This window comes from Scardinius erythrophthalmus (assembly GCF_964197995.2).
Source record: "Scardinius erythrophthalmus genome assembly, chromosome: 11".
Classification (NCBI taxonomy): Eukaryota; Metazoa; Chordata; class Actinopteri; order Cypriniformes; family Leuciscidae; genus Scardinius; species Scardinius erythrophthalmus.
The window spans coordinates 13,328,639-13,351,311 of NC_138231.1; the positions used below are offsets into that span (position 1 = coordinate 13,328,639).

Sequence of the window (22,673 nt, forward strand, 5' to 3'; positions counted from 1 at the left end):
ATTTTCTTTTTTTAGATTATGTCTCTCACAGTGGACATGCACCTACAATGACAATTTCAGACCCCTCCATGATTTCCAAGTGGGAGAACTTGCAAAATATCAGGGTGTTCAAATACTTATTTTCCTCACTTTAAGAGGCTAAAAGACCGTTTAGCTGAAAACAGATCCTCTTAAAATGAAGGTCAGAATGCCCCTAGCTTTTACAAAGGTCCCAAAACATCAGTTTCGACTAATATGATATGGCATTGAAATGCATTATAAGGACAATAACTCATTGTTCACACATTTAAAGTCAGATTTTTTATTTACTCACCATCAGATGTTTTATTAAGTGTAAACAATGCATACAAATTCTTTGTAGTAAAACATACAGTACAACTCTTTTTTAACACAAGTATTAATGGTTATATGAATAAATAGTGAATTAATACTTAATCAGTGTGGGTGTACACGTACAAACTACCAATAAATCTAATAAGCTAATACACATGAGCATCCATTAGGGTATAATGTTAACAAATGTTAAAACATGCTCAGAGCAACACTTTACATTCAGTCATCTAAAACAGCCAGTCCTCATTCACTGATGTAGCAGGTATAGTGGAGCAAATATTATAAGTCAAGTCAAGTCATCTTCATTTATATAGCGCTTTTAACAATGTAGATTGTTTCAAAGCAGCTTTACAGAGATAAACGTATAATTTAAGGTAACAGAGATTGTTTTGGCTTTATAGCGGTTCTTTAATAAAGTTATTTTCCAGCTAAAGTTAGTTTTTATAAAGTCAGTGTTTTTTGTGCTACTTGCATGACCTACTGGGATTGTACTGTGTAAAAATAATTTAAAACATCATCCTGATATTGATTTGTCGGTTTAAGGATTAACTAACAGCTCCTCTACTTTCCCTTTCATTCATTTACTAACAGACAATAGTGGTTACAGGTAAAAGGAAATGACTCTGCATTTAAATGGAAACTTCAACAGACTCGAGCAAGATTGTGGGATGGTGGGATTTCCATGGTTTCATGTTTTGTTTTGTACCTCAGGATCTTCCTTTCTTTTTTTTTTTGAGGCACTCCCTTAGGTCATAAAAGATAAATCAGGACTCATATGTTGTTTTAGCAGTTGCCATTAAACCATACACAAACACGCCAAATGCCCAAAGGTGCTTTCAGTCACATTCTTGGGATTGATTCACTTGTTATAATCAGAAGGCAATTTTGCAATAAAGGGATAGTTCAACCAAAAATGAGAAATCTGTCATCATTTACTTATGTCTTTCCAAACATGTATGAAATTCTTATTTGTCTATCAATGAAAGTTAAATGCTGTTTGGACCCCAGCTGTCTTTAAAATGTATTTTATATTCTGCAGAAGATAATAAACATGCAGGTTTAGAACATCATGACATGAGGGTGAGTGAATTATGATGGAAGTTTCTTTTGGGGGGAAATACCTTTTTAAGTCTTCAAGAATTAAATCTCAAACTAAGAATCATGAAAGAAATAGTTGATTGTTCACATTTACTCTGGCACTTCACACCACACTTTCTGGAAGTGCTACATCCGCACAACTTAATGACAACAATTACTTTGTAAATGCTGTTTTCATGGTGTCAAGTCAGAAGTTCTCCCTCCTCCTTTAAAAGGCTACATGAAAACATGTTCTGGGGACCAAACCAGACTTTCTAGTTTCACAGTCTGTTGAGTTATTTTTCAGTAAAAAAAAAAAAAAGTTTCCATGATGAGATGTGTGACATCTGTAAACTTCCTGTGGCGAGAATGCCACGATACACCGCCTCCTTATTGGCATGCTTGTCCTTTTGACTCCCTCTTCAGGAGTTTTTTGTTTTGTATTTCACTGAGAGAAAGAGAGACACAGCAGCGAGATGGAATCTCCTTCCTATACAAGATACTGTCCTTTATGCCTTCTTTGATGACCTAGATAAAGTTTGAAAGATTATTTAAAACGTGGCTTGCAAAAGAAACATCGAAGTTCAGAACCTGATTCAAACAAGCCTGCACAAGAATATAAATAAGCATGAATCTGAGCTGGACTGACCTCTATGTTGTTAAGCGTGTTAAATTCCATGAGATCATGCAGCTGAGTGAAAGCTTGATTGGAATACTGGAAGTTGAATGTGGAGTAGGGCGTCTCTGGGTCATCGAAGATGTCAAAGTCTGCAAAATCTCTCTCTTTGTCTGTTTCACGTGGAACACCTTCAAAATAAACCACACTTTTGTTTAAAGCATCTTGATCTTTTTTTCTTTTTCTTTTTTTAACTAGTTTGAGTGATCTTTCGATGACCAAGTCCCCAGTCTGTTGATCATCATGATTTTCAATGTTAAAAAAACATAATCTTTGTCTTCTGAAGCATATAAACAGATTGAATACATAAATATAGAAACACACCCACTTCATGCGTTATATAAAATGGAATGTAAATCAGCCCGCTCAAACACAGACCTTCCTACACAAACAAATGTGCGAATCACAGGACAGTGTTAACAGATAAAGACGCAACTGGAAAGATCTCAGGGTTTTTTTAGAGAGGAGATCCCTGGACTTGATTGTAAATCTGCAAAGCTGACATTTCATACATTTTTTATTTATTTATGTAAACAGACACTTGCACAAACAAATTAGCACACACCTGGGGCTTTAAATGTCCTGAATTCGATATTGACCAGGACGAAATGGATGACAGTTGGGCAGTTCCTTTCTCCTTTTTTGGGCTTAAACACATAACACTCCTTCAGCCCCTCCCGGTCAAACACCTTTGGGTCGATCTTGGGAAACGGAAGTTTGTTCATTCGTGCCCATTTCTCAGCTAGCTGAAGTTCCTACAAAGGACCAATCATTTACAAAACCTACTACATGTCATACATGTTGATGATTTTACATGATAAAATAAATCACATTTATAATATTTACTGTGACATGTTTTTTTTCCTGCTTTGTTTTTATAAGTTATCACTCTAAATAAAAGTGTTAAACTGACAGCCCTAGTACTAACCTTAAATGGAGGACTTGAGTCACTCGGTCGGGCAGAAAAGTCAAAGGAGATGATGAGGTCAACACCTCTCTGAGGCCTTAGAATCAGAGGATAAGGGAGGTTAAAGGTCAAGCCACTGTCCACCACGTGAATCTTCTTGCTCTTTACGTCTAATGGCTCGTAGATACAGTCAAACTCACATGGGTCTGAAAGTGTCCAAAATCAGAAAAGAACAATAAGGCAACACTTCACCAAAAAATTTCAATTCTGTCATTATTTACTCACCGTCATGTCGTTCTAAACAGCTTTTGTTCATCTTCGGAACACATCTTTTTGATGAAATCTGAGAGCTTTCTGTCCCTCCATTGACAGTCTATGCAACTACCACTTTCAAAGCCCAGAAAGGTAGTAAAGACATCATAAAATAATCCATAATATGACTCCAGTGGTTTAAAAGCGACACAAGTGCTTTGTATTTACAAAACATTAATCTCCAACTACAGTTCACAAGAACACCACGAGGCTGTTTACACCTGGCCACTTCATGCGTTTTCACAGATCAGATAGCTATCTGATTTATCAAAACGATTCCATTTACACCTGGTCGCATAAATATGTTTTTGCGAAACGGATTTAAATCCGATCTTCAATTTCCGCGCTATATGCAAATTTAATGGAGTGCACGTCACCGAAAGCAACAGTTATGAGCTGCGTTTTATTGATCATCAGCTATTTGAAAATCAAAGACCACAATAAGAGAGAGCGGCAACAGCCCTGGTAAAATCATTTCGTTTCTTTACTTTTAATGATGATGATTGTGTGTTAAGCGTCTGCGACTTTCACTTTGATTTGCGATAGTTTGCACGTTGCCTTAATGAATAGATGTTCAGCTTCTCATTTGCGGTGATGCGTGTTCCAGTAGCGTCGTCATATCTGGGTATAACATTACATATAGCATATAACACGCTCTCACACGTTTATTTTTGTAGCATTTTTGGGAGGAGTACAATTTACATATGTGGTTTCAACAACCAGATGCATTTACACTTGTCCAGTTTCGTCTGGAATGCGGCCCAGACCTCCTCCTGAAGTGGTTTGAGCGATCGGATTCAAATCCGTCTCGAATGCGTTTCGGAGGGCATTTACACCTGGTCTTTTTACGATCGGATAGCTAACCGATCTGAGAAAACGCATGAAGTGGCCAGGTGTAAACAGCCCCCATGACGCATGCGTGTTCTGTTGACGCAAGAGCAGACGTTGTTACGTGAGCGCAAGCTGGAGATTTACATTTTATAAATAAAGTGGTAGTTGTATGTTGTTGTTTTTTGTGCAAACAAAGCACTCGCATCGCTTTATGAAATTTAAGTTAAACCACTGGAGTCACATGGATTGCTTACCTTTCTAGGTCTCGAAAGTGGTAGTTGCGTAGGCTGTCAATGGAGGAACAGAAAGCTCTCAAATTTCAAAAAAAATATCTTCGTTTGTGATCCGAAGATGAACAAAAGTCTTACGTGTTTGGAACGGCATGAAGGCGAGTAATTAATGACAGAATTTTCCTTTTTGGTTGAACTAACCCTTTAATTCAGTAAACTTAACAAATATGAACTCTGACCTGTGACGGCATCAGTCTCATCCTCTGTGGGACTGACGGCCTCAGTGAAAGATGAAAATGGCACATCATTGTTTAGGTTTAAGCCCAGCATGAAGTTGTGTACTTTTCCTGCTCTGCCTTCTCGTGTATTAAAAAGAACCGAGTCACTGAAGAGAGAGCTAACCATGCGCTGCATCCAGCTGGCCTGATACTCGTCTGTACGTGTAAGACAAAAAACAAAATCCATTATATGTAGGGATTTATATTGATATTCTAACTAAGATATATACTGTGTAATGTACATGGTCTAAAATCTCACCTTTATTTGAGTCTTCATCATTATCTAGACTGTCCTCTCCCACAATGTGTTCCGGTTTGATCTGTTCTGTAGAATAAAAGTAAAAACAACCGTCAAAGCCACAGTGCAAACCATCTCCAACTGATGTCTGACTGAGATCATCACAATCTTTTAGGTCATCTAAGAATACAGAGTGTGTGTGTGCCAGGATGTTTGCATGTGCACAATTGTAATCATACTTTGGCGTAGCTGCCTGATAACCATCACAGTTTTATGAATCTCATCCTACCATCAGACATGCAAACACTATAGGCACCATCATTCTGCAACATTTTCTTCCTCTATCACTATTTTGACACAGCATGAATATTATTAATACATATAGATATATCATATAACACAAAAGGGACAAAGAATATGTAAAACTTGTGAAAGACATTCAAATTCTACATAAATCTATGGAAATTTCTGTGGAATGCAGATGAAAAAAAGATGATTATGCACATGTAGCTAAAAAGAGTAGAAGAGCAATGTGAAACTGGTCTTGGATCTTTAATACAGCTGGTGATCGTACCTAGTTCTTCCTCCATGGTGCTGCCTTTCGTCGCATCATTCAATCCAAGAATTCTGTTGAACAGGATGGAGAAGGCACTGCCCCACACACCTGTGCAACATGTACAAACACACTGTATCCCATCTACAAGTGGACGATGCTAAATACAGGTGTAAACGGGGTTTAAAACGTTTTTAGCTTGTCCACTTTTGACCACTTCCAGAGGTAGTCAAAAACACATTCGACCGGATTGCTTTCATGGTGGTCACATGGCTCATTTGGTCAAATGTGTTCAAACAGCCACAAAAGACCGCCAAATCTCTGCCTAATGACCTCATGCGTAAACATTATGGGAAGCGCTGTGTCCATATGGGATTTTTACACTTTGTTGGCTGAAGACCCAAAGTTGGTTTGGTTTGAAGCACCATTCCTGATTTCTAACACTAACTCACAGCGTTCGGTGTGGTCTAGCGGCTGTCAAAGCAAAAACGAAAGCTGCTCCTCACCGTATGTTTTTTCGCCTCATTCATATGTAAATTGCGCGAGCTTATTTTGTCCATTAGATCGAAATATCTTTAAAAAATAACATACATTTACCCTCCCATCGAAGAAATCAGGACAGAAGTGGTTGAAAGTGGACAAAAGAGACAGATTAAAACACCAGGTGTAAACGGGAATGTGTCTCCCTCGTCTACTTGTGATCCGATCGACCAAAGCGCATCTTAAAACAAGGTGTAAACAGGGCTTTAATGCTGTATGTTTGATCATGTTTTACCTCAAAATCAAAAGTGAAAAATTATTTAGAAATTCAGTACAAACAACGATTACATTTTTTTTTTTGATTACAAAAAAGAGGCTTCATGTTCTTCTTATCATAATTTCTTATTAATATTAGGATGAAATGTAATCGAGACATTTATTCATTTGTTTAATCTTTGTCTTAATTTTGCAAGAAATCGAAAAAATACCGCTGGATAGACGATGTGAAGCCTGAAACAGTAGATTACAAATACTTTAGCTGATCTTCACGTCACCGTTTTAAAAATAAAGAGTGAATCTGCAGTGAAACTCTTGTGATACACCCTTCAAAGAATGTTTCTTTACGGTTCTTTCATTTTGAGTTTGCGCCACTGAATTACAACACTAACTCGTCTCGCATTACAATACAGTAAGGATGGGATTATTGCAAATGACTGAACCAACACCCTTAAAGCAGGTGACATTTGACTCTGACAGTGAAGATTCCAACTATGTGGTGTCACTATTTCCATAAATACACAGATATTATCTCTTTCTTATCATGGTTCTCTGCTTACTAGAGAAATTCAGAAAACGAGCCCATACCCATAAGGAAGTGAAGAGGGTTCTCTTTGTGCTTCTTAACCACATTTCCTCTGAAGAACTTGCTTCCAAAAAGGTCAGGGGTCATGAAGGTTCCATATTTAGCCATTCCGATCTCATACGGACTGAACTCCACCCAGTCTGTCAATTAAAACACGCCAATCAAAACACAACCATAACCTCAATAGAAATGTATTCACAATCAAGAGAAGTCCTCGAAACATGCCCATGACAAAGACAATGATAAGAGCATATTTCAAGTAGTTTCTGGGAATGCGCGAAAGCAAAGTTTCAGATTTCAGTTCCCAGGCAGTGTTGATAACGCGTCACTTAACGAAGGCAGATGCATGAATCAACTAAACAAAATGCTCACAACACAAAAGCTATTTTGTGTGACAAGGACTGCAGAAAATCGACTGACGCTTTTTTAGACAAAAAATGATTAATCAAAGTCTGAGGTATTGACAGTCACCACAGTTTTAGTCTATTGTAGAGGTAGGAGTGGTTCGGATGTCTTTCTGTTGCATAGGTCTGTTTTGGAAACTCAATGCCACGTGACGTGAGGGTGATTCCCTTGAGTGTATCTGCGTCTAAATAGTTGCTTTCATTCAGCTGCAGTTGAACTGTACAAACAGTACCGTGATGCATGTTTATAACAAAAACTTGACTGAATTTAAAGGACTTTATTTAAACACTAATAAAAGCTATTATACTCTTAAAATAGCTATGTGCATTAAAATGCATTTTTTCAGTCTCAAACCAGAAAGAGCAGCCACCAGCACACGAGGCATGACCTGCTCAGTCATGTTGGTGAGTGAACAGAATTAAGAGTGGCCTATATTCAATTACAGACAGACCTTTAAACAACTAAAACGTGTGACACTTCAGGGCTTTAGAAAAACAATACAAGTATACTAAAAAAAGATATTCTGCATAGTTATTCACATTTTTGAACTAATCTTCTGACGTAATCTGGTTCTCCCCAGGCAATTCAAAAGGTCAGACTACTATAAATAGGATCCCCCTTCATTCATTCAGTGAATACACTGACAACAATGTAGCTGATGATGATCTTTTATGTATTTCCAAGGTATAGCATTACCTTACACAATTAGTTGGCACAATGGAAATTAATTTCTGAAGAAGAAAAACACTTATCCTTGAAACTGTAGAAATTTGTTATACTGATAATATGGTTTATAATGAAACATTTTGCATTAAGAAAGACAAAAAAAAAAACAAAAAAAAACGAATCACCCTTTTACCTGCAAACTTGAGCTCAGAGACATCTGGTTTTACATGCAGGCAGGTGAACAAGGGCAGAGGTGCCTGAGCTTCATTTATCTTTTCCTGCAATTCACTCAACTTGGTGTCCATCCTCTGTTGAGAGAGCAGAAAGAGAAGCCTTTGTATTGCCAGTTGTGCATTGTATATTTCTGAATAAGTAAAGGCAAAAGCAAAGGAAACTCTCTCCAAAAGATCAGATACTCACAGCGGGAATGAGCGTCTCGCCTATCAACATCCCGAAGATATCTGTGAAGGTAACAGGCTGCCCAGAGGCCTTCTTGCTCCACAAGGCATGTACGTATTTAGTGACGTGTTTGGGAAGGAGTAGTCGGAGAGGGTTACTGTTCACACGGTTCATCAGCTCCTGGTTGATCTGCTCTGGGCCCTTAGTGGGGAACTCTGGGTGGGAGTACAAAGTGGACATGTACCTGTAAGAGACAGAAAAGCAAATGTTGGTTTGCACTGGGATTTATTTGAGAAGGAATTAAAAGATGGACATTAGGGTGGCCCATAAAAATAGGCAAAAAAAATAAAGTGATAAATTCTATGATTTGAACCTTGCAAACATGGACCATGGGTTAAAATTTCAGCTAAATTGAAGATGATTTAGAGGTTGCACAAGCCCCTTGAAGTTTTGAGAATTTTCACTTAAACAATGTTAAATGGCAAAGCCGTGTCAGATTATTACATTGCTTGTCCCTGCAATCTGGTATATATATAAGTGAGGAACATGCGAGAGAAAGAAGGATCAGATGATCCACCTCACCGACTTGATGCTAATGGGAACTATGAACAGAAGACCCTCAGCAATTTTGTGACAATGAATACAAATTCATTCTTCACAATTCTTGGCCTACCAGAGTCGTTCTTGCAAACACGGAAATGAGGAATTCACATGTGAAGAGAAGATAGTTCAATCCCTAAAAGTTGTGAATGACACTGCAGAAAGGGGCATCAAGTTGATACAGGACTTTAATGCTTTAATGCTATATTAACCAAATCAGAAGAACAGAAACAATTCTTACTACAGGTGGTTAAACGCCACAGAGAAAGCTATCCTGACTCAAACAAAAGCACAATTGTCAAAGGTCTTGCCAATTCTCCATCTGAATTAGCAAATTGAACAGACTTGTAGAAATACATTAGTATAAGATTGTTGTGTAATAATATTCACTATTAAAATGGTAAGTTCTCTATAATATGTACCAAATAAATTGCAGTTTATACTTATAAGTCCTTTATGTAGCTCCATGTTAAGTTTAAGGAATAAACAACATAAAGATTGACATTTCAGCAAATACATTTATATACCGCTAATCAGGTGATATAGGTGATTTTTCTTTTGTCTTGTGCAACCCCTAAATATAATTTAATTTAGCCAATTTTTTTATGTGATAACTTAAACTGGTGGTAGACCAAAATGCAGGGTTCAAATTGGGAGAAAAAAGAAAAAAAAAAAGTTTTTTTGGGCCACCCTAATGGACATGTGTCCTCATACCAGGTGGATCCGGAGAGTCCAGCAACATATGTGACGCAGTCCAGAACTCCAGACTCATACAAAGCCTTCATAACCCCAGAGAACCCGACCATTGCCCTGAAACCTCCCCCTGAGCCCAGCACAGCAATCACTGGAACCTGCATGCAAGAAAACAAATATTAGCAGCACAGCAGTATGCTAGTGAAATACTAGCAATAGGCTAGCAAGTTACCTTTTCATAGTTTTTTCCGCCAAAAAGATTTACTGTACAATTTTGGGATTGTACAATGTACAAGGGATTGTCTCGAATTTGGATTTCAGTCATTTATGCAGCGTTTATGTCATTGTGGAGGTATTGAAAGTGCAAGATGAGAACTAGTTTAAAGTTGATTTAAAAGTTTGAAATTTAATTCACTTCTGCATGCTCTTGCAAAACATTTAACGTCAAAATGAAATTAAATATTTTCTAAACACATGCTATTAATCCGATTGTGAACGATTCATCCAGGCATGTTTCATGCATGTCGGTGAAAGTGACCAGACTTCTCTCTGATGATGAACGCCGGGCTTTTCCAATCATTTTGTCAGCTTAAAGGGTTAGTTCACCCAAAAATTACATTTCTGTCATTAATTACTCAGCCTAATGTCGTTACAAACCCGCAAGACTTTCGTTCGTCTTCGGAACACTACTTAAGATATTTTCAATGAAATCCGAGAGCTTTCTGACCCAAATTTTTGGGTCAACTAACCTTTTAAACCCCTTCCCTTTCTTACAATCAATTGCAAAACTCGCATTCAGATCTGCTTTCATCCAATGAACAACTGATGGACATAATTAATACCCACCCTACATTTTTCTTTTTGTTAAATTTCACTTTCACTCAGATGTACATGATGATACAGAAGAGAAGATCTGTTGCTACTTTTGTTATATCGCAACTTTTTCAGAACAAGGAAAGCAGACTGGCTTTGATGAATGACACCAAACCGAAACGTTTACAGGTTGACACCAAAGAAATTTTGATTGTTTTTGCCTGGCTAAAAGTCAAGTGGGAGAAGTTGAAGAAAATCATAATTGTGCTACCAAGATGTGAACGCAGCATCTTTGAGTTTGCGCTGCAGATCCTTAGCCATAAGTAGGGTTGGGTACCGAGACCCGGTTCCAATAGGGAACCGGTTCCGACGTAAACGGTAGTAACCAGACCGAATAAGAACGAAACTTTCGGTGCCTGATTTCGGTGCCTGACGTTTTTTTACCGCCCCCTATAAAACATCTCGCGGCACGAATGATCCAATAATAAAACATCTCCAGTAAACCAGCAGAGCGAGCATTAATTTAGTTCGTTTGTTAAATAAGAGGCGATCTAGCGCTGAAATGCGTTTTTTAAATCAAGTGATCAAAGTGCTCGTTGCCGCTGCGATCAGTGGCGCGGATACAGTGTTTTCTCTTGTGGCGCGCGCACACCGCACTGTCACTCGGACGCGCGCTTCGTTGCGGAGATCGATCTATTTATGAGGCGCCGTCTATATGATTATGTGCGCGGAGAGTTTGTGTGTGTGTGTGTGTGTGTGTGCTCGCGTCTCAGATGAGTATGCGCGGAGAGTTCCGCGCGTCTCGTGTGTGTGTGTAGAGTTTGCGTGTTTGTGCGTGAGCGACTTTAGATGTGATGTTGAGCATTTCATATTAGTTTGAGCATTCAGCAGTATACATGTATGACTACTTAGTAGGCCTATATGTGTATGCAAGGGTTTCATATGTGCGTGAATGAAGTTTGATTTAAAGGGATACTCCACTTTAAAATGAAAATTCTGTCATCATATACTCACCCTCATGTTGTTTCAATTCTTTATGAATTTCTTTCTTCTGCTGAACAGAAAGGAAGATATTTAGAATAATATCAGTAACCAGACAGTTTCTGGTCTCATTTACTTCCATAGTATTTTTTTTTCCTAGTAGCCTATGGAAGTCAATGAGACCAGAAACTGTCTGGTTACTGACATTCTTCTAAATATCTTCCTTCCTGTTCAGCAGAAGAAAGAAATTCATACAGGTTTGAAACAACATGAGGGTGAGTATATGATGACAGAATTTTCATTTTAAAGTGGAGTATCCCTTTAAGCCCTAGACGACGCCTATCTATTCATTCTGGTGAAATCACAAAATATAATGGACACAACGTGTCCCTGCTTGATATACAACCACTGATGAGCATAATCGTAAAAAATAAAAAAATAAACTACGAATGCGGATTAGAACCCAAAACCTCTGACACGCCTGACTAAAGTTCAAGTTCAGCTGCCAGTGTTCCTCTTCGGATAAGTCAAGTATTTTAATGCCAACTGCAAATCTTGCATATCAAGTATGAAGTATATCAATATCAAGTATATTTATATGAGGCTATACTGTGTGTGTTAAATATTTCTGCTCAGTGTCAGATATTTCTCTGTTTTGTAAAAGTCATAATATTAGAAGACAAAATTTTGATGTTAACTCAAGTGTTTTCGGCTACATCAGTAGCCTTTTAAACGGCACAATTTTTCATTTAATCAGAAATCAGAAAATCACTCTCTCACACACACACACACACACACACACACACACACACACACACACACACACACACACACACACACACACACACTCAGGTATTATTTTTTTGATAAAGTGTGTGCGGTTTAGTTTTGTTAAGTACCGTTTCAAGAACCGTTTAAGCACCGGAACCGTTTGAAAAATACCGAGTAGGTACTGGTATCGGATAAAACCCAACCGATACCCAACCCTAGCCATAAGGCTAGCATTTCTAACAGCATTGTAACTGTATTGTAACCAGATCGATTTATGTGCAGAAAAGCAGCTCATCTTTTGTAATTTCCTGCCTATGGTTCTTTTTTTTGTGTGGGGGGGGGGGGGGCTTATGAAATCCACCAAGTAATAAACCATTCCTGTGAGTTCTCACAAGTATTAGCTAACACTTCCTCTTTATATTTGGACTATGTCCATTTTCACATGCTGAGCCAAGACTGAACTTGAACTCGCAAAGTCAGAAAAATGCGCCAAAGAAAAGAAAAACTTGATAATGAAGGGGCCTATGACATACAGAGAATGAAACACAAAAACACTGTCAGTCTTCTAAGTGCTCATTTTTATTAAGAGTTGTAATGGTCAAATATTTAAACATTTTGTCACGTCCGCTTAATGTGGCCAAATATCTTATCTCTTAGATAATGACTTTGCTAAAGTTATGTGGAAATCTGAGCTGTCTGAGAGAGTTCTGCGTCAGCAGCTCTACTCAGTCGGTTTTCTTTTCTTACTATGTCATGTATGTCTTGGCTTTCTGTACTTCATTAGGTGTCTCCATCTGCATGACAGTAAGCTGACATCTGCATCAAACACGTAGGCTACTGTACTATTTCTGCAACTGCACGACCAGTGGAGAAAGTGTAACCGAGGCCAACTGTGCGAGACAACACACTAGCGATAGACACAAGAATGTCCTTGTTAGTGCGCAAACGCCGGTTTGAATCCCGGTCGGAGCGGGGCGAGCAGGACCGGAGGGGTTATAAAAGCAGTTGATTAATCGGTGGTACCTCATGAGGAGAGGAAGGGAGGGAGGAAGGTTTCTCCATGTGCAGCAATTTCTTGATGCCCAGCATGACTCTATCACGCCGGTGTTGTCTGTAGAGCTTTTCTTTAGGACACAGATCCAGATTGAATCGCAGGTCCATCGTGTAGCTGAGAACAGTTCAAAAGAAAGTCATATTTATGGCGCTTCAACTATAAAAGTTCTTACTATACACAACAGAAGCCAGTTTTGTTCATTGTGATACGTACCACTCCTCCAAGGAAAGCTCTAAGTACACATTGGTCATCTGTGGAAAAAACATTAATACCACAGGTCAGATCAAGGGAGGAAGAGGGCAAGGAGGAAAGAAAGAAAGAAAAAGAAATGTGAATCAGCAGAAAAGGATAGTCGTTTTAGAGGAAGTAAACTTTGTTTTAAGATTAAGAATTTTAAGAATTTAAGATTTGATTTAAGATTACAAAGATAAAAAATGTTTTTCTTTGGAGTAGCATGCACCATTGAATTGTTTACAAACTTTCGATTATAATGTTGAATTTCTAGTTAGGCGCAAGTAAAAGAAAAGAAAGAAAGAAAGTGGATGCACTGATTATAATAAGCTAATTATTAGTTTCACGTTATGTTTAATAACTGAAATATGGCTGACATTATAAAAATGAAAAATAAGTATATAATTAAAAAAGGAAATAATAAAAAATGTAAACATTAAAAAATAAATGTATAGAAATGAATAGTATGATTGTATGCAACAAGTGAATTCAGGCATCGCAGCATTAAAATGTACAATATAAAAATACATTCGATCAGTTTTCCTTTTGAAATCTTTGAAAATATAAGCAACTCATGTGTCATGTGCTCTTAAAGGGAAAGTGCTCCTCAAATAGATATAACTTACTTTTCCTATAAGAAATGACACCAGCACTGTTTGTCCAACTTTGAGTTTAGAGATGTCATATGAGGCCGTACCCAACTTTTCATCAACAACATAGTTAGCATCCATTAATGTCAGCTGGAAACAAGAGACAGAAACCATATCATTGACTGTACATACACTACTAAGTAAGAACAACGACTTCCAAAAGCCTGATCAGCATAAAACATTCGAAGGAAGGTTCAAAATACTACACGTAGTTGGAAATAGCAAGACCTTACTAAAGTAACCTGAATTGTGAGTGCACTGCAATCAGGAAGTGTGTAGTGTTTTTAAAAAAAAAACCACTTCTCCTATCCCCATTTAATATGCAGAGACATTTTGAGGTTGATGTCCTCTGACTCTGGTTGGTCTGTTTTTTTTTTTAGGGCAGCCCAACATGCCATCTCTTGATCAACAGGTGAGGTGACTAAGGTGTTCAAGAAGAGCTGACTAAATTCAGATTAGAAGCGGAAATTCATTTTCAGTTTCTCTTTATTTACCTTTAGCACGTTGTCTTGGTTGGGGTCGAGGATGAATTCAAAGGTCTCATTCCACTCTGGATTGATGTCGTTATCTATATGTCGTGTTTTCTTCCTGCTCTCAGGGGCGTTGGGGATGAACAGCTCCACATATGGGTCAGGGGTATCCACTACAAGCATGTTTAGTGTTAGGAACATTCTCTCTCATTCCTTTAAGTTTAGTAACTGAAGAAAGCAATGCATGATGTTGTGTAATGTACAATCACTGTTCTGTAAGTACCTAAACTTTTCATTTTAAAAGTATGAAATATAAAGTATCCTCACACAGGTCTCCGAGAGCTCCTTTGGTGACATTTTCAGCCCGCAACACTTTCACTTGGAATTTGTGTGACATTTGCTGTTCAACCTAAGAAATAAACACTTAATCTTTCCAATCAGAATAATCATCATTATGCGTAAATACAAAAAAAATGTATAATAATAATTTCACTGACTTTAAAAATGTAGTCTTGATACAGAAAAAAAGGGAAGTGCTGATTAAAGCGAGCACTGTGTCAGGTTGGTGTGATTAACATGTCTTTTTTTACACCAACAAAAAGCAGTTAGCCAGCAGCATGCAAATATCTATCTTAAACTCACCAGAATGTATGTGGAGGCATTTGATTTCTCTGTTTCTATTCCTTTAATGCCACAGAATACGTCCAATTTTGCTCATTACTCATGAAACAATCTATATATGCACAAAGAGCCTGTCCAAAAATCCTATGTATGATCATTAGACAACCAGAGACGTTTCATGACATCAGCATCCCTGGTGTAAACTTAACAGAAATACCAGAAGTTCTTGGAAACCAAAATAGTGCATTCCCAGAAACATCTGTGCTGACAAACTGCCTTATGTTTTGGCTCACCACTTTGAAAGCCAGACTCCACTGATTTAGGCTTTTACTGCTATTCTCAGGCATAAATCTAAGATTTTTGTTCTACTTACAAAGATGTGATGATCTGTGAGTGACATGGTGGCTTTATGGCCAAATTAGACAAAACAGGCTGGTTATCCTAAGACCTCTTCAAAGAACTTTGCTCCCAGAGAAATCTTCTAGCAATGCTCCTGGACATCTAATGCACTGAAAAAATAAGATCAATTCTTCAATGACAGGGTGTACTTATAGTGAAATTACTGACACTCTAATCTTGTTTTTTTTATATAATTGTATTGTGTTCTGGATGTTTTTTACAGTTTCGCTATATGTTTCCTTTTTTGGATGAGAGAAAATGATTTTACATCAAAAAATAATCTCATGATCTGAATGGGGACTGAACTCAAATTTACGAAGAGATTACATATATGATGGAAAGAGAATGTTAAGGTTATACTCGCTGTCTAATAACATGCATAGAACATCACATACATTATCATAATATAACTTAACACTATCCTGACTGACTAGACACATGGTTGGGATTGTAGATGATTTTACAAGTTCTAAATAAGTTAACAAAAATGCATTAAAATGTAACCTTCCTTACTTTAAAAAAAAAAATCAATTACAGACAAGTAAAATGCAAAAAAAAGTACAAGGCAAATACAAGGCATTGTGGTACAGTTTAAAGTATGTAAAAAGAATAACAACAACTGAAATATAAAATGAACATATATAAAATAATAAAATACTGGGAGAAAAAGAGCTATATAATACTAGGGCAGTTACATAAATTTGAAAAGCTTTCAAATGTGTTGTTTTTAGAAGCTTTTTGTTTTGTGATCTCATGTTTGAAAGACTTTCAAAGTATATTGTGAGATCAGTATTACAAAAGGTAATATATGAGGGTTTCTTTTGAGTTATGTCTGTCTTATAACGTTCCTTACCTTATTACATCGCTTCCGGTGTAGCATTTGGTGCGTTCATGTGTGTTTGTGCATGTTGTGTATGTATGAAAGAAAAAGGAAGGAATATAGACAGGCTTTACAGACAGAATGAAAAGACGTGGAAATCATCATACTAGAAACGGGAAGTGTGCAACCAGTCAACCGAGATAGAGTCTGTGGTGAGGGTAAAATTGTGCAAGTACGAAAGTAGTCTGAACTGCTTTCTTATACTGACTGAGCACACAGTAAGTTGCAATGACTTCGACATTAAATACAGCAAAAACATCATCAGCATATGCGCTTTAAGTTCAGCATTATATTTGTTTGTATGATGGAGTGAATATTATTGCACAATCCAACATAATCTAAAATTGCATAACGGAGAATGTCGGGTTCTCTGATCAGCTAAACTAGCCCATCCATAAAAACAATGGCGCAAAAACAAAACAAAAAAACGGCACATACAAATCAGTTGTTACTTGTTACCCAAACTGGCCCTTGGGACCTTGAGTGCCACACAACGCTTTTATTGCTCATCAGCGCGTGTCATTACCACGCAGAGCAGAGCACGTTCACATCACTGCTGAATGGACATGGTCACGTAGACATCAAATCAATAACAGTGCCTCAAAACTCTCATTAACATTAACAAAAATTATATTATATTGCACTGTGATCGATTAAGCATATGTTGGCTAACAAAATGTTTAAATGAAGTGATGCGGCTTCTAAATCTGTTACTTTATAAACTTCAAACACGCTGCACTCAGAACTTGTACATTGTGATCTGCATTATAATATCGCTAAGTAACTTTGTTAGTTAATTTGATTGCACCGTATTTTCTACGGTGTTATTTCCCGTATTGGTTATCTGTCAACAGTGCCATTGGCCTATCTATCGCCAAACCGAATGGAAACTTTTTAAACATGCAGTCGTACTTAAAACTTTCCGAAGATAAGATCTGACGTTTCCCTCGAACTACGCACCGCTATTTTCAAGTGACATGATGTTATATGAACAACACAGCTTGCCTGCAGTAAAGTACTGACTGAGTAAGCAACGTTTCATCTTACCCCGGGCTGGAGTGCACGCCAAGCCAGAAATGCAGAAAAATAAATAAAAATCAGTCGTTTTCCTTCTATGCAGAGAGTGCGCACGAGTCAGGCTATCATTTTAAAGAGGAGAGGAGGAGGAACTACAGCTTCCTATGATGATAAAATCTCATCTTCGTCAGTCTCTTCTCTTCCCTGTGCGCATTGATTTTCATTCTGCAGTCATACCCGTTACTTGATAATATAGTAGGCTACAGTAAAAAAAATTATATAGGCTATAAAAAATAAAACATTGTCCGAACATCGTTTTAAAGACTGAAATAGTTACAAAGGCAAAAAAAAAAAAGTGCAAATTCCGTGCAAAACAATGAGTAAGAAAGAGTGATCTATCCCGAGGAAGTATAAAGATGATGAAGAAAACAGGTTTCTCTAGCTAGCGGACCTGCTGAGCGTTTGAGTCATGTTTCATTTCTTCCACAAGATGGCACTTCTTTGTATTCATGTTAGTTTCATACATTTTTGAGAAATGTTTATTAAACATTTTCTACAAATACAGTTAATGCATTAACGATGATTATTTTACACTAATTTCATAGTAGCCTAGAATGTTTTCGCGAATGCTTTCGTGTTTTCAATAATTAATAATAAAAGCATGCCTTTTTTAATGTCCGGAGGTCATCGCCCCACAAAAATTGATTGAAAGGAAATGTAGGCTATTTATTATTTTTTTAATGAAGTTTTCAACAACTTGAAATATATGAGTTGCCTATTATTATTAGGCAGGCTACAATGTATTAAAACAGTTTTGTTTTGCTTTATTGGTAAGTGACAAAAATTATAAATGAGGAAAACGTAAATAAACGGTTATTATCGTATCTCCGAGAGCCTTCGGGATATTAGTTTTTATGACATCAAATGATCCGATAATACGAAGGTTGGCTACCACATGATGTCATTCTCAGTATTGCAGTAGACGATGAGTCAAGCTCGTTGCGTCACATTTTACTGCGCATATATAACTACACCTCTCTCACTCGAAAGATAATTCATTCTCTGATCTGAACTGGCGAGGAAAGAACCAAGACATACCAATACACGCCACTGGAATGAATAGTTTGATATTATTTATTCTTTTGCACCTGGGGTTCATGGTTTGCCAAGGAGGTAAGCAATTTCTTCATTCATTTCTATTCCTATTTATCAACTATGAGTTTTTTTTTTTTAATGAATTACTTCTGTGCTATAAAAGTGAAGCCGTCTAAAATAACACTTTTTTTGGTGATGCAGCCAACCCCTGTTGCTCTCAGCCATGCCAGAATCGCGGTGTCTGTACTGAAATGAGCTCAGACTCGTATGAATGTGACTGTACACGCACTGGATTTTACGGTCAAAACTGCTCAACACGTAAGTGAAAACTGCATAGACTTCTGTAAACGAATAAGCTTCCTGTTCTCTGTCAATACCCGACTAACTTTTTTACTTTGGTTTCTTTTTTACAGCCGAGTTTCTCACATGGGTTAAAGTTTCTCTGAAGCCTTCTCCCAACACGGTGCATTACATTCTCACACACTTCAAAAGCTTGTGGAATATTGTCAACAAAGTGTCGTTTTTGAGAAATGGCATAATGCGATACGTGCTAACATGTAAGTTAACACTTTTCATGCCTGAAATAATCTTTTATATATATATATTTGCATACATTATTTTTGAATTATAATGATTTAAATTATCATTTTTATTTATAATTAAAACTTTAACTTTAAAAAGTTTATTTCCTCCTGGTCCAGCACGTGCCCATTTGATTGACAGCCCCCCTACATTCAATGCTGACTATGGTTACAAAAGCTGGGAAGCCTATTCCAATCTCTCCTACTACACTCGTACGCTGCCTCCTGTCGCGAATGATTGCCCAACACCAATGGGAGTCGCAGGTGAGTCTCTCTCTCCTCAGACCTGTTTTCTCACATTTCTAGCTTGACAGTTAGACAGGAAGCTTGCGGACTCAACCTGTCCGCCTGCATGTCTTGGGTGTGTGGACGAGAAAAGCGCACATAGATATTTCTGTCCATCAGTTAAAGTCACTTAAAGTCCACTTTTAGACTGGTGTATAACACTCAAAAATGAAGAGGTCTTTTACTCATTTGTTGTTCTGTCTTTTGCAGGCAAGAAAGAGCTGCCAGATGTGAAGCTGCTGGCTGAGAAACTGCTTCTCAGGAGGAAGTTCATCCCAGACCCTCAACGCACCAGTCTTATGTTCGCTTTCTTTGCCCAACATTTTACGCACCAGTTCTTCAAAACTGACATGAAGAAAGGTCCGGCTTTCACAAGAGCCCTGAATCATGGGGTGTGTATCTTATACATACATAGAACCTTTTCAAGTGGCACTTATTAATGGTCCTCTCACATTCACTTTGGTATCTGACTGACTTTGCTTGGTGTCTTTAGGTTGACTTGGGTCACATATATGGACAGGAGCTTGAACGCCAACACAAGCTGAGACTTTTCAAGGACGGAAAACTGAGATATAAGGTAAGGAATGTTTCCACCCTAGAATTAACTAAAAAACCTCCTCCAGTCCACTGAACTCTGAACACTGAACAATTTTGACATTTCTCCTGTCTTGTTACTTACCTCTTTCATATCGCAAGCCTGGTCGTCTGAAAATTTGACTATATTCGTGTTCATTGCTTTAACCAGATTCTGGACGGTGAGGTTTATCCTCCGACAGTCAGTGAGGTTCAAGTAGACATGCACTACCCTCCTCATATACCTGAGTCCCGACGTTTCGCCGTGGGTCACGAGGCCTTTGGACTGGTTCCTGGACTCATGATGTATGCCACCATCTGGCTGCGTGAACACAACCGAGTGTGTGATATACTAAAGCAGGAGCATCCTGACTGGGATGACGAGAGGCTGTTTCAGACCGCACGGCTCATCCTTATTGGTGAGTGTCCTGTAGAGAAGGACATTTAGATTCAGGTCAATATTTAATGTGGACAATTTTGCAGGATGTGTTAATGGATGTACCTCAAAATACACTTACAAGATGGTTTAACGTTTGTTCTGTATTCTGACTTCACAGGTGAGACGATCAAAATTGTGATTGAAGATTATGTCCAGCACCTTAGTGGATACAATTTTAAACTCAAGTTTGACCCTGAACTTCTCTTCAACGACCGTTTCCAGTACCAGAACAGGATCTCCTCTGAGTTCAACACCCTTTACCACTGGCACCCCCTTATGCCTGATGAATTTCACATCCAGGACGAAGTCTACAATTACAAGCAGTTTCTCTTTAACACATCTATACTGACAGACCATGGCGTCAACAGCTTGGTTGAGTCCTTCACCAATCAGATAGCTGGAAGGGTAAGACAAGAAAAAAATACGTTTAGTTTACCATATTTTGGAGTAGTCTACCGCTGGTGGTGAGGATTTAATGAATCTTAAATCTTCTCTGTTACTCCAGGTGGCTGGAGGGCGTAATGTTCCACCGGCTGTATTAAAGGTGGCCATGAAGTCAATTGAAGACAGCAGGCAAATGCGCTACCAATCCATCAACGCCTACAGGAAACGTTTCAACATGAAGCCATTCAAATCCTTTGAAGAAATGACAGGTAAGAGTTAATATATTTTATATTTATTAGGTCTGAAAATAGCTATTTTGCCTTCAGCATAGGCAGCTGTTTTAAGTCTTTTCAACATAATGATAAATATAAATACAATATTTATTACAGTATTTAGTGCGCGCACACACACACAAATTTTCATATTAACTTGCCTAAGCCCAGCTGCATTTTATAATCATACCCTGCAGATATTGTAAAATCAGTGGTATTTCAGTCGACAAGTTGAGTTGACTGAACTTGTTTTATGTTTTAGGAGAAAAGGAAATGGCTGCTGAACTTGAAGAGATGTACGGAGACGTAGACGCTGTGGAGCTTTATACTGGTCTGCTGGTTGAGAAACCCAGGCTCAATGCCATTTTTGGGGAGACCATGGTGGAGATGGGTGCCCCCTACTCCCTCAAAGGACTTATGGGAAATCCCATTTGTTCCCCTGAGTACTGGAAACCAAGCACATTTGGTGGCAAAGTGGGCTTTGAGATTATCAACACTGCCTCTCTGCAGAATTTGGTTTGCAATAACGTCAAAGGGCCCTGCCCTATGGCGTCCTTCTATGTGCCTAATGTAAAAGATTCGGTACCAACCACTATTAATGCAAGTACTTCCCACTCAGATCGGAACGTCAACCCAACAGTTTTACTAAAAGAACGGACGTCTGAGCTCTGATAGATGTATTCTGTAAGAAAATTGGATTATTTATTTATTTATTTATAGGATATTTATTGTATTTATTGTACTGAGAACAATATCTTTTAATTCCTATTTTTTGTATTTTTGATGAATAGTTTTGTACAAATCTGATGTTATATTTTTATCTATTTATTACATTTTATGTATTGTAAAAAATGTTTACATTAGACCTCAGATTTCAGCACCGCTATAATGCTGATCAGCTTATTCTGTCATATTGTGTCTTGATTTTACTTGAATCCCATTTCTAGTTGTTTACAATGTTTAAATGGTTTAACTTGTGTTGTTTGTTTACTGTCTGCCCTTTTTCTTCCTTTGTTTCATCTCAAGATCTTAGAATACAAAAAAAAACCTTTCTTTCTAACAAAATGTCTCACACTGTTTTTTTTTTTACTTTTTAAACACTTGTTTAATCTAAAAAAGTATTGATATTTTCTTGTTTTATACTTGAAATTTGACTATGAATTAATAAATCACAATAAATTAATAATTTTTACCTTGTGTTCTGTGAATTCTTAAAAATGAATTTCTTTCAAAAGATTTGTATTAGCATTTTGCAACAAGATAATAATTTTATTTAGTATAAATTATTAGACCAAGGTTTATTAGCGATCTGAGCAATTTCCACGAATAAAATAGACGTAACTTGCAATTCCAACAACCCTGAGTGGTAGTGTGAAAATATATAAAATAAAAATATGCACACAGAAAATTCCAAGGTAATAAATTTAGTCTTCATGATGACAGATGTTATTATTGTTAGTCTACAGAAAATGCTTTATGACTTGCACACACACATTTGTCTAAACCAATATTGAAAAATGCAAATATCTTGAGTGGATTACACATAGTTCAAATTCAAAGTGATTTGAAATGATTTGCAAGTCAGTATCATAAATTGCATCTCACTCAGGCAGAGCA

General features: G+C 37.5%; 2 protein-coding genes across 2 annotated transcripts; one reads left to right on the top strand and one right to left on the bottom strand.

Annotated features, from left to right (window-relative positions):
- Nucleotides 1-279: 279 nt before the first annotated feature.
- On the bottom strand, nucleotides 280-17,896 carry pla2g4ab (phospholipase A2, group IVAb (cytosolic, calcium-dependent)). Its single transcript, XM_081378524.1, has 18 exons — nucleotides 17,458-17,896; nucleotides 15,505-15,640; nucleotides 14,838-14,919; nucleotides 14,535-14,683; nucleotides 14,017-14,130; nucleotides 13,373-13,410; nucleotides 13,129-13,273; nucleotides 9,562-9,698; nucleotides 8,269-8,491; nucleotides 8,042-8,156; nucleotides 6,780-6,917; nucleotides 5,457-5,546; nucleotides 4,904-4,969; nucleotides 4,606-4,800; nucleotides 3,015-3,199; nucleotides 2,652-2,841; nucleotides 2,060-2,217; nucleotides 280-1,938 (listed from the first exon to the last, which is right to left on the bottom strand). The coding sequence occupies exons 2-18, from the start codon at nucleotides 15,529-15,531 to the stop codon at nucleotides 1,801-1,803; spliced, it is 2,190 nt and encodes a 729-aa protein (XP_081234650.1). The 5' UTR covers nucleotides 15,532-15,640; nucleotides 17,458-17,896; the 3' UTR covers nucleotides 280-1,800.
- Nucleotides 17,897-18,481: 585 nt separating this feature from the next.
- On the top strand, nucleotides 18,482-22,247 carry ptgs2b (prostaglandin-endoperoxide synthase 2b). The gene is made up of 10 exons (XM_081378193.1): nucleotides 18,482-18,600; nucleotides 18,724-18,840; nucleotides 18,936-19,079; nucleotides 19,224-19,367; nucleotides 19,599-19,780; nucleotides 19,882-19,965; nucleotides 20,134-20,380; nucleotides 20,519-20,805; nucleotides 20,906-21,053; nucleotides 21,319-22,247. Exons 1-10 carry the CDS (start codon nucleotides 18,543-18,545, stop codon nucleotides 21,726-21,728), a joined length of 1,821 nt encoding a protein of 606 aa, XP_081234319.1. The 5' UTR covers nucleotides 18,482-18,542; the 3' UTR covers nucleotides 21,729-22,247.
- Nucleotides 22,248-22,673: the final 426 nt, after the last annotated feature.

Excerpts from the sequence above, each read along its gene's own strand:
- pla2g4ab (XM_081378524.1), bottom strand. The coding sequence starts at position 15,531 with ATGTCACTCACAGATCATCACATCTTT. Across the intron at positions 14,131-14,534 it reads ACCAAGACAACGTGCTAAAG|CTGACATTAATGGATGCTAA; the intron begins GTAAATAAAGAG and ends TCTTGTTTCCAG. Across the intron at positions 2,842-3,014 it reads ACTCAAGTCCTCCATTTAAG|GAACTTCAGCTAGCTGAGAA; the intron begins GTTAGTACTAGG and ends GGTCCTTTGTAG.
- ptgs2b (XM_081378193.1), top strand. The coding sequence starts at position 18,543 with ATGAATAGTTTGATATTATTTATTCTTTTGCACCTGGGGTTCATGGTT. Across the intron at positions 19,080-19,223 it reads AATGCGATACGTGCTAACAT|CACGTGCCCATTTGATTGAC; the intron begins GTAAGTTAACAC and ends CTCCTGGTCCAG. Across the intron at positions 20,806-20,905 it reads CCAATCAGATAGCTGGAAGG|GTGGCTGGAGGGCGTAATGT; the intron begins GTAAGACAAGAA and ends CTGTTACTCCAG.